Source organism: Syngnathus acus, chromosome 3 (genome assembly GCF_901709675.1).
Source record: "Syngnathus acus chromosome 3, fSynAcu1.2, whole genome shotgun sequence".
NCBI classification, from domain to species: Eukaryota; Metazoa; Chordata; class Actinopteri; order Syngnathiformes; family Syngnathidae; genus Syngnathus; species Syngnathus acus.
Genome location: NC_051089.1, coordinates 6,543,281 through 6,559,422, shown reverse-complemented (window position 1 = coordinate 6,559,422; position 16,142 = coordinate 6,543,281). Strand labels below are relative to the sequence as shown.

Genomic DNA, 16,142 nt, shown 5'->3' with positions numbered 1-16,142 from the left:
TTATGTCTTCTATATAGTCGAGGCTACACAACAAACTGATGAATAACTAGTTTTGAAATCAAAGACTCGTAAAAACTGTTCGAGTTTAAAAAGATGAATGGTCATAAAAATAACTAGTAATATCTCTATTTTTTAAAAGTGAAGACAATTTTAATAATGACACAAAGTCGATACAAAATTTTTCTTCGTGGGCTACATAAAATGATGTGGCGGGCCATATCTGGCCCCCGAGCCTCGGGTTTGACACCTTTGGTCTAAAGTCTTCCACCAACTTGTTTGGCTGCAGGGTTCTACGGCTCAGGAGCCCATCATCCAATCAGCACGCTCCATGCTTGATAGCTCCACATATCTGCTCAAGACCGCCCGCTCGTTGGTTATCAATCCCAAAGACCCGCCCACTTGGTCCGTTCTGGCCGGTCACTCCCGCACTGTCTCCGACTCCATCAAGAGTCTCATCACCGCCATCCGGTTTGTTGTGGGAGGGGGGGGGCGATTACCCTGTGTTGAAGCTAATCCTATTTACTTTCATCACTATGTTATATTAGGGTCTAAGTTCACATCTTCACAGCACAAACGTGGAATATTAATACAGAAGTATTTTAAAACAATATTTTATATGAAAATACAAGATTCTTCTCACTAAAGTATTTTTTTGTAGTTTTCTAGATTCGATTTTTCAAAGCCAGGATAGATGTAAAAATTCCATCCTTTAGTCAATTTTTTTTTTTAACTCCGTCCTCTTTGTCATCCTTCGACCTCTCTCCCCCCATCTATTTTATTGCTCTCTCTCTCTCTCTCTGGCCCATTTCAATCTCAGAGACAAGGCCCCGGGCCAGCGGGAGTGCGACGCATCCATTGATAACATCAACAAATGTATCCGGGACATTGAGCAGGCCTCTTTGGCTGCGGTCAGCCAGAACTTACCCAGCAGGGACGACATTTCTCTGGAGGTAAGGAACCGTTACGAAAAGGACTCAACATATTTCATTTTTTCTTTCTATTTATCAAATGATGCTTTCATTCGATGTGCCACACTGTAAAAGAAAAAAGCCAAAATTCATGCTGCAACAATATTTTTATTTTGTGTGTGCATATTTATTTATTCATTTAACCAGGTTGTTTGTGTTTTTTTTCTCTCAGAAAAGATATTCAGTTTGAGGGCATTGACGTCAAGGTTCCAAATGAACCACTGTGAATGCAATTCCACCTTTCACATGAAAAGGCCACACAGGAACAAATGTACTTTCATTTCCTCTTCTTTTCAGGCCCTGCAAGAGCAGCTGACGTCCTCCGTTCAGGAAATTGGCCACTTAATCGACCCTGTTTCCACTGCTGCCAGAGGCGAGGCTTCCCAACTAGGACACAAGGTGCGCTATATAGGGCAACACATTAATGACTTTACTTAAATGATTTAAACGTGAAGCAAGACAAAGGTGGAAGTAGAGTCGATGTCATTTATCATTGGGGATACATTCAAAACCTGCTTGCAATACGTGAAAATAAATGTGATACAGAGAGACGCATTTTTAATTAGAATTTTTTAATTTTTAATTTAATTTTATTTATTTTTTTCAAAAAAGCCATTTTGAGCATTTATTCACATTGCTTATTCATAATGTTGCACATTAATAGGATATCAAAAATGTTCCAAATCTTTTCCGTAATACATTACACCATAGCTAATGTATAGGTATACCCCCTAGTGGCTGTGAGGAGTACAGAAATGGAATCATGACCAAACTGATGAGAAGTTCAGTTATGAGGCATTGGCATGATAACATTATTGTGGTTTTTTTTTTGCTGTCCGTAAAGTCCATATATGTATATAATTTCAAAAAAAATGAAATTTCCTGCAATCAAGATTGGATGTAAATGTTTGACCTTAGGTGACCCAGCTGGCTGGCTACTTTGAGCCACTGAGCAGGGCAGCAGTGGGCGTGGCGTCCAAGCTGAAGGACCACCAGCAGCAGATGACCTTCCTGGATCAGACCAAAACCCTGGCTGAGTCCGCCCTGCAAATGCTCTACGCCGCCAAGGAGGGGGGAGGAAATTGCAAGGTCAGATCTTCAGTGGCAGTTGTTACCATCATCCATTGTTATTGTCCAAAGTAATATTGTAGAGACAACTTTCAGGCGTCTCACACTCACGATGCCATCGCCGAGGCCTCGCAGTTAATGAAGGAGGCGGTGGATGACATCATGGTGACACTCAATGAGGCTGCCAGTGAAGTTGGCATGGTCGGCGGCATGGTGGATTCCATCGCGGAGGCCATGGCCAAGGTAAATCCAGTTTCCGACTGTTTAATTTTTCATTTAAAAAGTCGGCAGCATATCTAGAGAACCAACTATTTCTATACAGACATCAAAATATTTCCATATAATTTCTTGTTTAAATTTTGTGTCAATATATATGAAACTACTGCCGCTCAATGTCAGATTCCAAAGTGTCTGTATGCTTGTGAACGTGAAGTACCTGCGATATTGCAAACTGCTGGCTTCCCTGTGATCCGTTAATTTAACACAGACGCCGTAATGTATGCAGTGCAAGCTGGCAATCATGTTTTTTTCTTTTTTTTTTTTTTTTCCTTTTACTTTCAAGGCTTTTTTTTTTTTTTTTAAATGGATTAAATATTCACCAGATGCTTCCATTACTATGCTTGCTCCCTCATACACAGTTATCAATTCTGCCTTTATAAAGATAATCAATTTTGTCACACAGGTGTTTATTTAACAATCTGCTTGTTATTCTAGTTGGTCCTGCATTATTATTAGTATTCCAAGCAGGAGGATTCGCACTATGCAATAGCTTTGAGCCACCTTCCACTTAAGACAAATAAATGCCTCCTTTATTGAACATCTCCCTTTTTCCCTCTATTAGAAAATAATGGTAGTGATAGTAAGTAAGCTCTAATTATGTGTGCTCTAGTTGCGGTACTTCATAATATTAAGTTATTTACTGAGCCCATTTGAACTCAGTTGCTTAGAAACAGCAGCACCTACCAAAGCAAGTCAAAAGGGGCTCGGTTGAATTAAAGTGTGGAGTCTAAATTATTAAGGATGATCTTGCGTTAAGTGGCCAAGGCTTCTTAAACGGCTATTAAAATTCCAATCGACTCTGACTTGTGGTTCTTCCATGTTTATGTTCATTTGTTTATTTATTTGTTTGTTTACATATTTATTTATTATTTCGTTTTTAACTCACTTGACATGTAGTTTTCTGCATTTGAATATATAAGGACATTAAAAACTGCATGAATTTGGGTATTTTATTGGTTAAGGTGTAACATTTAACATTTAGATTTTTGTATTTTTTGTCATCATTTAAAATGCATACTTGTTTGAAATGCAAACTGAATGTTTCTTGTTTCTTCAGCTGGATGAGGGAACGCCGCCTGAGCCCGAAGGCTCATTTGTGGATTACCAAACCAGTATGGTGAAACACTCCAAAGCTATTGCAGTCACTGCTCAGGAAATGGTAAGCCGCATTAAACTTTAAATGTTACTTAGTATGAAATGTTTGGAAAAAGATCTGAAATGATGACGTTTGGTGTGTTATGACTTAGATGACTAAATCGGTGACATGTCCGGATGACCTCGGAGGTCTGGCCTCTCAGGTAACGGTCGATTTCAGCCAGCTGGCCATCGAGGGACGCATGGCCGCCCACACGGCCGAGCCCGAAGAGGTACGGTGACCCGGCAGGCATTAAAAAGCAACTGCCGTGAGCAACTTGTCTACTCCATGTTTCCCAGATCGGCTTTCAGATCAAAACCCGAGTGCAGGAGCTGGGCCACGGCTGCATCTACCTGGTGCAGAAGGCCGGGTCACTGCAGATCATGCCTTCCGACGGCTTCACCAAGCGAGAGCTCATCGACTGCGCACGCGCCGTCACAGAAAAGGTTAGCATCATCACGAACAAAAAAAAAATAGCAAAAATTCTGACCGTTGTCTTTTGCCGACGTCCTCAGGTGTCCTTGGTGCTGTCGGCACTCCAGGCAGGCAATAAAGGAACGCAGGCCTGCATCACAGCGGCAAGCGCCGTGTCGGGCATCATCGCCGATTTGGACACCACCATCATGTTCGCCTCCGCTGGCACGCTCAACGCCGAAAATGACGAATCCTTCGCCGACCACAGGTGGAATTTCTCACGTCTGTAGCTTCAAATCGACTTTGTGGGGATCTGTTAGCAGAAGCTGACAGAATGACTTAGTAGCATGCAGACAAAAGGGGAGCTTAACATTTTCTGAACGTCAGAAAGTACAAATTACCCCTCAGGCTTTGCAAGATGAACTGTCACATCTTTCACTGTGACAACAAAAGGAGACAATAGGCTGCGTGACTGAAAAGATGATCCCAGATTGAAATGATAAATTGTTTTGTGACATGGCTCATCATGTTCCTTCGGTGGCATGAAACTGGAAAATTCACAAAAAGCCTCGTTTTGATCTTTTGCACGCATTTTATTTCTGCATTGATTCTGACAAGGAAAGCTTATCTAGAAATATATCCACAGCACAGCATTTAATAGTGTAAAAGAGTGAAAATAAAATGAAGAAAATAATAACATAACACAAAATAAAATAAACACAAAATAGAAAAAAATACTCTATAAATAATTCAATGAATGATGAATGAATGATGATTAAATCCCATTTACTTGGTAAGAGAAATTGTATCGGACGTCATTTACAAATGTTGAAATTTCTCTTTCTCAGAGAAAACATCCTGAAAACGGCCAAAGCTCTAGTGGAGGACACAAAAATGTTGGTGTCAGGCGCCGCTTCTGGCCAGGATAAGCTGGCGCAGGCCGCCCAGTCCTCTGCCAAAACCATCACCCAGCTCACTGACGTGGTCAAACTAGGCGCAGCCAGCATTGGTTCTGATGATCCAGAGACACAGGTTGAACTGTTTAGTCGTCATAGCAACATGACTTCACATTTCTTAATGCCTCATGAACTCATTGTTTGAACTCCAGGTGGTTCTGATAAATGCTGTCAAAGACGTGGCCAAGGCGCTGGCGGAGCTCATCAGCGCCACCAAGTGTGCCGCCGGCAAAGCTGCAGATGACCCGTCCATGTACCAGCTCAAGAGCGCGGCAAAGGTGCGGGCACCATTTCATCCATCCATTTTTTTTTTTTACAGAGCTTGACCTCATCATTAGGGTCATGTGTGAGCTGAAATCACTCCCAGCTGAAAGAAAAAAAATACAGTATAGATAAAATATGTCTTCTAAATGGAGTATTACTTACAACCCTGCCAAATTTGAATGATGATTTTGCTTTCAGGTGATGGTGACCAATGTGACGTCCCTGCTGAAGACGGTGAAGGCCGTGGAGGATGAGGCCACGCGAGGCACTCGAGCGCTGGAGGCCACCATCGAGTGCATCAAACAGGAAACGGCGGTGAGATGACATCGGCCTCCGTTCGGCTCTAATGTCAATAAATGCAGTGCTAATGTATGAATCACCATTTGTTGAAGAATTAAAAACCGATAGCTCAGAATCATTCGCTACTCCCTAATGACTATATAGTAGGGGTGTAAATCGCGGGTTTTGTAACGATACGATATCATATCGATACAAAGAATCACGATACGATATTTGCCGACATCTTAAAGCCTGCTGTGATTCATTCACGATACATCACGATATAGTGCTCTACGATCGATATAGAACAATATCCTGATTTATAACAATTCATACGCAAAATCAACAAGGTACTGCAAACTCTTTATTTAGGAAATTACAAAGTGCTTCCAAACGAATGACTTGAAGCCCAAAGGGGAGCGAATTTCCTCGTCTTCTTGGACACAAGCCATAGCACCAGCCCAGGAGCCGCGTAGTTGTCGGCTCCCCTTTCACGTGCCTGCTCTGCTCACAACACAACACGCCGCGCACTGCTCCCGGAAAGAGGAAGCAAGCAACAATGAACTGGATTTCAAAATAAAGTCGCGTCTAATGTCCGAGGTCAAAAACGGGCCATATAGATCGATGTTTACGTTTAGCATCGATGCCAACAAATCGTAGAGCATTATATCGATTAATCGATGTGTATCGATGAATCGTTACACCCTAGTTTCAAACTACTTTTAGGGTTTCTAACTAGGCTTTCAAAACTAGGGTTAGGGTTTCCGACCAGGGTTTCCAAGGAGTTTTGCCATTGCTAATTAGGGTTTCAAACTAGGGTTAGGGTTTCCGACTAGGGTTTTAAACCAAGGTTAGGGTTACAAACTAGGTTTTAAAGCTAGGCTTGAGGTTTCCAACGAGGCTTTCAAACTACTTTTAGGGTTTCTAAGATTAGGGTTTCTAACTAGGCTTTCAAAACTAGGGTTAGGGTTTTCGACTAGGGTTTCCAAAGTTAGGGTTAGGATTAGGGTTGGGGTTAGGGTTTCTAACTAGGCTTTCAAGACTAGGGTTAGGGTTAGACTTAGAGTTAGGGTTAGAGTTAGTTAGGGTTAGGGTTAGGGTTACTAACTAGGCTTTCAAAACTAGAGTTAGGGTTAGGGTTTCTAACTAGGCTTTCAAAACTAGGGTTAGGGTTTCCGACTAGGGTTTCCAAGGAGTTTTGCCATCGCTAATTAGGGTTTCAAACTAGGCTCAGGGTTTCCGACTAGGGTTTTAAACCAAGGTTAGGGTTTCAAACTAGGTTTTAAAGCTAGGGTTAGGGTTTCCAACGAGGATTTCAAACTACTTTTAGGGTTTCTAAGATTGGGGTTTCTAACTAGGCTTTCAAAACTAGGGTTAGGGTTTTCGACTAGGGTTTCCAAAATTAGGGTTAGGGTTAGGATTAGGGTTGGGGTTAGGGTTTCTAACTAGGCTTTCAAAACTAGGGTTAGGGTTAGACTTAGAGTTAGGGTTAGAGTTAGTTAGGGTTAGGGTTAGGGTTACTAACTAGGCTTTCAAAACTAGAGTTAGGGTTAGGGTTTCTAACTAGGCTTTCAAAACTAGGGTTAGGGTTTCCGACTAGGGTTTCCAAGGAGTTTTGCCATCGCTAATTAGGGTTTCAAACTAGGCTCAGGGTTTCCGACTAGGGTTTTAAACCAAGGCTAGGGTTTCAAACTAGGTTTTAAAGCTAGGGTTAGGGTTTCCAACGAGGGTTTCAAACTACTTTTAGGGTTTCTAAGATTGGGGTTTCTAACTAGGCTTTCAAAACTAGGGTTAGGGTTTTCGACTAGGGTTTCCAAAATTAGGGTTAGGGTTGGGGTTAGGGTTTCTAACTAGGCTTTCAAAACTAGGGTTAGGGTTAGGGTTAGACTTAGAGTTAGGGTTAGGGTTAGAGTTAGTTAGGGTTAGGGTTAGGGTTAGGGTTAGGGTTACTAACTAGGCTTTCAAAACTAGAGTTAGGGTTAGGGTTTCTAACTAGGCTTTCAAAACTAGGGTTAGGGTTTCCGACTAGGGTTTCCAAGGAGTTTTGCCATCGCTAATTAGGGTTTCAAACTAGGCTCAGGGTTTCCGACTAGGGTTTTAAACCAAGGTTAGGGTTTCAAACTAGGTTTTAAAGCTAGGGTTAAGGTTTCCAACGAGGGTTTCAAACTACTTTTAGGGTTTCTAAGATTGGGGTTTCTAACTAGGCTTTCAAAACTAGGGTTAGGGTTTTCGACTAGGGTTTCCAAAGTTAGGGTTAGGATTAGGGTTGGGGTTAGGGTTTCTAACTAGGCTTTCAAAACTAGGGTTAGGGTTAGACTTAGAGTTAGGGTTAGAGTTAGTTAGGGTTAGGGTTAGGGTTAGGGTTAGGGTTACTAACTAGGCTTTCAAAACTAGAGTTAGGGTTAGGGTTTCTAACTAGGCTTTCAAAACTAGGGTTAGGGTTTCCGACTAGGGTTTCCAAGGAGTTTTGCCATCGCTAATTAGGGTTTCAAACTAGGCTCAGGGTTTCCGACTAGGGTTTTAAACCAAGGTTAGGGTTTCAAACTAGGTTTTAAAGCTAGGGTTAGGGTTTCCAACGAGGGTTTCAAACTACTTTTAGGGTTTCTAAGATTGGGGTTTCTAACTAGGCTTTCAAAACTAGGGTTAGGGTTTTCGACTAGGGTTTCCAAAATTAGGGTTAGGGTTAGGATTAGGGTTGGGGTTAGGGTTTCTAACTAGGCTTTCAAAACTAGGGTTAGGGTTTCCGACTAGGGTTTCCAAGGAGTTTTGCCATCGCTAATTAGGGTTTCAAACTAGGCTCAGGGTTTCCGACTAGGGTTTTAAACCAAGGTTAGGGTTTCAAACTAGGTTTTAAAGCTAGGGTTAGGGTTTCCAACGAGGGTTTCAAACTACTTTTAGGGTTTCTAAGATTAGGGTTTCTAACTAGGCTTTCAAAACGAGGGTTAGGGTTTCCGACCAGGGTTTCCAAGGAGTTTTGCCATTGCTATTTAGTAGGGGTGTAAATCGCGGGTTTTGTCACGATACGATATCATATCGCTACAAAGAACCACGATACGATATTTGCCGATATCTTAAAGCCTGCTGTGATTCATTCACGATACATCACGATATAGTGCTCTACGATCGATATAGAACAATATCCTGATTTATAACAATTCATACGCAAAATCAACAAGGTACTGCAAACTCTTTATTTAGGAAATTACAAGAGTATTGTAGTATACAAAGTGCTTATTTTAACACTGAACTTTATCAAATTCCTATATTTATATATGTTCCCTGAATATTTGATCACCGCATGGCAGGATTTACAAACTGCACGTGTCTTGTCCGTTGAGCCATCTTTTCTTTGGAATCCAAAGTGCTTCCAAACGAATGACTTGAAGCCCAAAGGGGAGCGAATTTCCTCGTCTTCTTGGACACTAGCCATAGCACCAGCCCAGGAGCCGCGTAGTTGTCGGCTCCCCTTTCACGTGCCTGCTCTGCTCACAACACAACATGCCGCGCACTGCTCCCGGAAAGAGGAAGCAAGCAACAATGAACTGGATTTCAAAATAAAGTCGCGTCTAATGTCCGAGGTCAAAAACGGGCGATATAGATCGATGTTTACGTTTAGCATCGATGCCAACAAATCGTAGAGCATTATATCGATTAATCGATGTGTTTCGATGAATCGTTACACCCCTACTATATAGGGATGGACAAATATTGAACAAATGATATGTAATATATTTTAAGATTAGTGTGTTTTACCTACTCTTCATTGACCTAATTATAATAAAATATATAAAATAAAAATATAAAAATATAAAAATATAAAAATATAAGAAATATAACAATATAACAATATAACAATATGAAAATATAAAAATATGAAAATATAAAAATATTTAAAAAATGATATATTATAATAAAGATGTATAATTGGTAAAACGTAACTATTGGTAAACCGTAACTATGATGTCGGGTGTCTTTGGCTTGTCATATGACATCTGTCCCCCGTTTCGTCATCCGCAGTTGTTCCAGTCCCGCGATCCTCCGAGCAAAACAACCACGCCCGAAGAGTTCATCCGCATAACCAAGGGCATCACCATGGCGACGGCCAAAGCGGTGGCCGCCGGCAACTCGGCTCGACAGGAGGACATCATTCACACGGCCAACCTGAGCCGCAAGGCCATTTCTGACATGCTCGCCAGCTGCAAGGTTCATATAGTTGATCAGGTGACCTTGAAAGCGTTTACCTCTTTAAGGTTGATTGTGTTTGTGCTATGCAGCAAGCGGCCTACCATCCTGATGTCAACGAGGAAGTGAAGAACAGGGCGCTGAGATTTGGATCAGAGTGCACCACCGGATACATTGATCTACTTGAACAAGTCCTCATGGTGGGTGGTTTTTCTGTGTTGCAAATTGTTTGAGATACAATATTATTTGGACCTCACTTTTTTGTTGGAGAACCTATCATCTGTTATTTTGCTGAAAACTCACCTAGTCGCTGTATTTGGTTCTCTGAAATCCCGTAAGATGCCACAAAGCTCTGTCTAATAGTAGTTTTTGTGCATAGGTGTTGCAGAGGCCCACTCCTGAGCAGAAGCAGCAGTTGGCTGCGTGTTCAAAACGAGTGGCAGGAGCAGTCACAGAACTTATCCAGTCTGCAGAGGCCATGAAAGGTAATCAGACGATATTTATATATATATATATATTGCGCAACTAAACAGAATTTTGAAGACAATTTTGTTTCCTTGAGGAAAAAACTGGATACGTACTATGAGAATGAAGGTGCAATTTCTGAAGAAGAAAAAAATTACACATCCAAATTCCTCCACGCTGAGCGGCACTGTTTTTACATATACCTAATAGTTGTGTCCTTCGTAACAAATTGCTTCATTCCCTGAGATATTTTGTTAACCGCTTGTCTTCCTCCTTTTTTGGCACCACAGATGAAGGTAAGTTAGTGTTGTTTTCTATCCCGAGACTGATTTCACCAAAAGCTTGACAGTTTTTATTTTTTTTATTTTGGTTCTCATCTTTTGGCCGCTAACATGGATTCATTTCATCCCATCTCAAAGTTCAGCTGCTGCACGGAGACGTCAAAGTTCGATCCGCTTTTGTTTTCGACACACACATCACTCACTTCATGCGCCGAATGTGGCACCCGGGGAATGCGTGAATGTGCCGATGCTCTGTTGTCGTGAGGCATGACCCAGCGACGTTTTGATTCCGCGAGCGAGCTTGTAACTGCTATGTTGTCATGGTTCGATCCAGGTTCCGAGTGGGTGGACCCCGAAGACCCGACGGTGATTGCGGAGACGGAGCTGCTCGGGGCGGCGGCGTCCATTGAGGCTGCCGCAAAGAAGCTGGAGCAGCTCAAACCACGAGCCAAGCCCAAGGTGAGACACCACACGCCTTTATGCAAGACTCATAAGAATTTGTTCATATGTAGACTTTTAGAATTAAATAGTTTTGAAAAGAAAACAATAAATAAATCAAATAATTTTAATCAAAAATGTTTGTCTCTGTGTGCCCTGCGATCGGCTGGCAACCGGTTCAGGGTGTCCCCCGCCTGCTGCCCGTTGACGGCTGGGATAGGCTCCAGCACTCCCGCGACCCCCGTGGGGACTAAGCGGTTCAGAAAATGGATGGATGGATGGATGTCTAAAATATTAAATTAATCACAATTAAAGTATTATAAAGCAAAATCAATATAACCAGATTTTTGAAATTTCTACAATTTCATTTTAATATTCTGATATTTTTTTATCATTTTATTTTCATTCATCACGCATTTTCCATCTTGCATTTCAAACATTGAATGTCAGTACAAAAGCACATTAAAACTACATATAATTTCTAATAAGTATCAAACCAATAAAAAAAACTTGTCAAGTGCAATTTTTTTCAAAATCTAACTGTTTAAATTGTGTGTGCTTACGTGTAAATAAAGTGACAAATGAGTATTTTCAGGAATGTGGATGTTGTCTCTTGTCTCCTCCCTGTTGAAACATTCCCCACAACGTCCAGTGATGGCGCTACAATGGCTTCTAAATAATTTTCTCACCACACCTCCTCATGTGTCCAGCCCATTTTCAGTGGGAGAGAAAAAATCGTACGTGCCAGCCAGCCTGTAAACATTGAGCCCCTCATGGTTTCAAATCCAACTCATTAGTTCTCCTTGTCCATGAAAATGTTTTAATATCCCTCCCAAGATTTGGCTTTATTCCCTTTTGACTTGTTTCTTCCTCATCCCAATCCTTCCATCTGTGGTAAACTGAGCTAAATCCCTTTCCCTACATATGCTCTTGATAAATCCCACGCCAAATCAATCTAACCTTTAACCCCACTTCCACCCTAACCCTCTCCTTGTGTCCCTGCCTTGCCTGCCCCCGCCTCCGGAGGCCTCCTCTGCAGGGCTCTGTCTGATATGTTTGATATATTAGGTTGTTATTCAGTCCCAACTATATATCAAACATATTCCTACAGTGTCCCGCTCTGTCTACAGACTTGTGGCGTGTGAATGTGCATATGTCTGTGTGCAAGAGGTCACGTGTGTTATTAATCCAAACACTTTAATGTAATATAATAATCGAGTCAGTCATTGCACAATTTAGATTCTTCAGCGTTGGTTTGCAGATGTCGACCTCCTTCAAAGCCAAACCAAATTTATTTGGGTCAGCACATCATTTTGTAATTTCAATTAATGACTTATTCATGAAGATTATATAAAAACGTCAAAAAACAACAACAAAAGAAATTTCAGATCCCATAACTGTTATCTTGAAATTAAAAATTAAGAAATTTACATTGAAAAAGTAAATACGTGATAATTAATCCCTTGGTTCCTTCAAATCCACACAAAGTTAAATGCAAAATAAAAGTTGTTGGATTGTGTTTAATTATGCCAACACACAATCAAATTAGGATAAAGTGAGGTAATCCTGAATTATATCCACGACGGACCCTTCTAGGTACAGTATGAACAATTTGCATGCAAAGTGATGAACGTATAATGGAAGTATGTGGGGTTTTTTCTCCCCTCAGTTGGCAGACGAAACGTTGAACTTCGAGGAGCAGATCCTCGAGGCGGCCAAGTCCATCGCCGCCGCTACCAGCGCCTTAGTCAAATCCGCCTCAGCCGCCCAGAGGGAGCTGGTGGCTCAGGGCAAAGTGGGCTCCATCCCGGCCAACGCTATAGACGACGGACAGTGGTCCCAGGGGCTCATCTCTGCTGTGAGTACGAATGTTCGATCGACACATTTGATAAGATGGCTGACGAAGCGCGTGGCCTCTCTCAGGCGCGTATGGTGGCGGCGGCCACCAGCAACCTGTGCGAAGCGGCCAACGCGTCCGTGCAAGGACACGCCAGTGAGGAGAAGCTCATCTCTTCGGCCAAACAGGTGGCCGCATCCACAGCTCAGCTGCTGGTGGCCTGCAAGGTGAAGGCTGACCAAGACTCTGAGGCCATGAGGAGACTGCAGGTACGCATTTCAGATTGAATGTCATTAATTTGATGCCATTTTAAGAAAAAATGGCATATAAAAGTGTTTTTCTAAAGTTATCTATCAGTTTTGAGGGGGACATTTTATGTATTGAAAGTAACAGTGGTATCGGTGCTCGGTATCGGTGTATAATATAATATAATAGCAATGGAACATTTGTGTGCCTCCTGGTGGTTTTATGTGACGGTCCCATTGGACGTTCAACCAGATTGCTGGCAATGCAGTCAAGAAGGCGTCCGACAACCTGGTTCGAGCCGCTCAGAAGGCGGCCTTCGACAAAGCCGACGAAGACAACGTGGTGGTCAAGACCAAGTTTGTGGGAGGCATTGCGCAGGTAAAAAACACACTATCAAAGGGCCCAATCACAAATTTAATGGATCAATGAGTACAGCATGACAAATATGTCACAAGATGTCATTTGTGATTAAATTTTACCTGCACCTCTGCTGAAAAATTGCAGTTCAAACTTTGGTCACTGCATTCTATTAGTTAACCACTAGATGGCACACTCTGTCCTTTTAGGTTCCAAATAAACGTACACGCACATTTATTTAGTATTTATCGATGGATTTATTTATGTCATTCTTCGTTTTCTTCCTTGCAGATCATCGCCGCTCAGGAGGAGATGCTGAGAAAGGAGCGGGAGTTGGAGGAAGCCCGCAAAAAGCTAGCTCAGATCCGACAGCAGCAATACAAGTTCTTGCCAAGCGAACTGCGCGAGGATAACAACTAAAATAAGCGCAGAATCGACTTATTCTTCAAACGGCTCCTCTGCTGAGACTTGTTGGAAGCAAACAGTTCCGTGTTAATCTTCAAATTGCTGAGTTTTGGGACAAAAACGTCACCGATGGGTCTCCTCCTATAACAACACAGCTACTTCGACTGATATCAAACCGAATGTGATTCAATTGGGAGCGACCGTGTGAAATGTTTCGTTCGTAAATGATTGTTTACCCGCATTGAGAAGTTCCCGTGTTGTGTGAATGTCTTTTTAATGGCCATGAGAGAGTCACGTGACCCCATCGACAAAGGATGGTTTTACATATTTGTCACTGTAAATTTATCTCATGGACATTTTTGTGTGTGACTATTTTTCCGACATGCTCAATGACCTGCATGTTTGGCTTAGACCTTGAATCTACAGCGTGCAGCCTATCAGACTCAAAGGTGACTTAAAGAGACCGTTGAAGGAATATTTATTTTTAATTTGGGGGGTTTTATTCGCGGAAAGTTCTTTTCACACTTTGGAGAAATAAATCTGATGCAATAACAAGCATGGTGCTGTAGAGGGCAGTGTCAGTGTCCGGCAGAGATCAATGCAAAATAATAATCAATCATGACGTTTATTTTTGCTTCCACTATGAAATCATTTGAAATTTGTTAAATTGGCTGATTATGAGAAATACCTCAAAATGTTGCAACTTTATTTTATAGTTTTTCGAGTAATTGAAAAATTGACAAGAATCATCTTGACAATAATCAAGCACAATTCTGCAGCATGAATTGAAATCACTTTTTTTTTTTTTAAATAGAAGGGTGCGGCTTTATAAATATACTACCTGCAATAGTTGAGCCCTTTGTTTACCAAAATGTGATTGTAGTGGCTTTTTGCCTTACTTTATGGCCTATGTTACAATAAAACATACATGTAAAGTGTATGTTCAGGTTAGTGCATGACTTCAAGTGCATCATATCATAACTGTTCAAACTTCTATGGATGCACAAATACTTTGACAATACTTCAAATTGACATTGTTGTGCTGTGTGTGAACGAGAATCACGTGTGTGTGCTCATGGTGTTATTTTTATTATTAGTGCCTTAGTCCGTAGCCTATACAGTGTCTACAGTGATGTGTGTGAGTGGAAGCACAAGCACATTTGTTGGCAATGGAGGTTCTCATTTGTTGTTGTGGGTTTTGACATCATCCAAATGTAGAATTACCTGCCGTCGGGAAAGTCTCATCATTATGACATGTTTAATGGCCTTTTAGAAGGGAGGTGTTGAAACTGGTTCACTGCAATTTATTCATGTTCTCTATATTTTTCATCATGTTTCTCATCAATTTGATAAAGAATGATCAAACTGGTTCGCTGTGTTTTCATGAGGGTTCTCATCATTCTGTCTCATGTAAGGTCTTTCTATATGATGTTTCACCGTGTTTTTTATTATTTGAAAACATTTTTAGGAGATGGTCACTGCATTTTCATGATGTTTTCACAAATTCTGACTGAAGGATTCATTCATTGCATTTTTATGCAACCTGAATGATTAGGAACTCTTATAACTGGTTCACTGCATTTCATCAAACTCCTTTTCAGGCATTGTACTGTATCATGTCTCAATTTCTGACACATAAGGTGTTTTTGGGAATGATGGAACTCGTGAAGGGCTTTTTTGTGTGATGGTGGTTCTGCATTTCCATTACTGTATGTTTGTCACGTTTGAAGGCCTTTTTGAGGGATGCTAGTACTGTTTCACTGGAGGCCTTTTTCCAGATGACCATAATGACAACGAGATGTGATTGTCATCTGGCATGCACGCTTTTGCTTTAAAACCAACAACAAACTGGCTTTGTTTTTCAGTCAATCCCCTTTTTTAATGTGCATATGCATTTTATGAATGAATAGCCCCCCCACATCTCCCCCTTTAACCTGTATAAGAAGTAAATCAACATTTGTCACTATTAGGATGTTGTGGAACATATTACAAATGTTGTATGTGTTACCCGTAAAGATTACGTATACAAGATATTTATCCGGCCATGATAAAATTATTTTTTTGTATTTACTGGAAATAAAGTGTTGCATTGTGTCAACGGCCCTGCATTTGAGCATTTTGATTTCCTTTACTGTGGTTGTGTTCCAGCGGAGAGCTACTTTGAAAAAAAAAAAAAAATCTCCAGAGACTTGTGGGGAAAAAAATATCTGTTTGCTAAATGTTCAGCAAAGTGTAAACAAGGCCTGACAAGTGTCTCTGAGTTGCTTTGGTGTTGGGACAAGATGGCATTAAACCTGGAGCTATACGCAGGCCTGGCCCGTCCGCTAACAGCCAAGCTAAATTTGTCTGCCACTAAAATTTGAGCAGGCGACATCAATTGTGGCCACTACCAGCTGCTCCTTGTACTCCTTTTAGATATGGAATCCCTTTTACCACATATTATTTTATGATCACCTTCCAATACTATACAAGCCTCTGAAATTGAATCTTGACAAGTTTTAAATGTTGTGTGAGGAAACACATCTGAAAAGTACTGAAAAGGTGACAGCTGCAACAGTGCCAGTGGCC

At 41.3% G+C, this 16,142-nt stretch overlaps 1 protein-coding gene across 2 annotated transcripts in view; it reads left to right on the top strand.

The window, feature by feature from the left end:
* The window catches only part of tln2a (talin 2a), a 50,345-nt gene extending 34,670 nt beyond the window's left edge, over window positions 1-15,675 (top strand). Inside the window, exons 39-59 of one of the 2 annotated variants that reach the window (XM_037247432.1) lie at window positions 287-468; window positions 818-950; window positions 1,266-1,367; window positions 1,887-2,057; window positions 2,133-2,279; window positions 3,373-3,474; window positions 3,563-3,682; window positions 3,750-3,896; window positions 3,966-4,132; window positions 4,713-4,896; window positions 4,973-5,098; window positions 5,283-5,399; window positions 9,381-9,566; window positions 9,638-9,745; window positions 9,925-10,030; window positions 10,301-10,306; window positions 10,626-10,750; window positions 12,399-12,587; window positions 12,653-12,835; window positions 13,065-13,190; window positions 13,461-15,675. In XM_037247432.1, coding sequence (XP_037103327.1) covers window positions 287-468; window positions 818-950; window positions 1,266-1,367; window positions 1,887-2,057; window positions 2,133-2,279; window positions 3,373-3,474; window positions 3,563-3,682; window positions 3,750-3,896; window positions 3,966-4,132; window positions 4,713-4,896; window positions 4,973-5,098; window positions 5,283-5,399; window positions 9,381-9,566; window positions 9,638-9,745; window positions 9,925-10,030; window positions 10,301-10,306; window positions 10,626-10,750; window positions 12,399-12,587; window positions 12,653-12,835; window positions 13,065-13,190; window positions 13,461-13,589 — 2,856 coding nt within the window. In that variant the 3' untranslated portion in view covers window positions 13,590-15,675. The remainder of the gene's footprint in view (window positions 1-286; window positions 469-817; window positions 951-1,265; window positions 1,368-1,886; window positions 2,058-2,132; window positions 2,280-3,372; window positions 3,475-3,562; window positions 3,683-3,749; window positions 3,897-3,965; window positions 4,133-4,712; window positions 4,897-4,972; window positions 5,099-5,282; window positions 5,400-9,380; window positions 9,567-9,637; window positions 9,746-9,924; window positions 10,031-10,300; window positions 10,307-10,625; window positions 10,751-12,398; window positions 12,588-12,652; window positions 12,836-13,064; window positions 13,191-13,460) is intronic. The other variant, XM_037247433.1, reaches the window with a different exon arrangement.
* The last annotated feature ends 467 nt before the right edge of the window (window positions 15,676-16,142 follow it).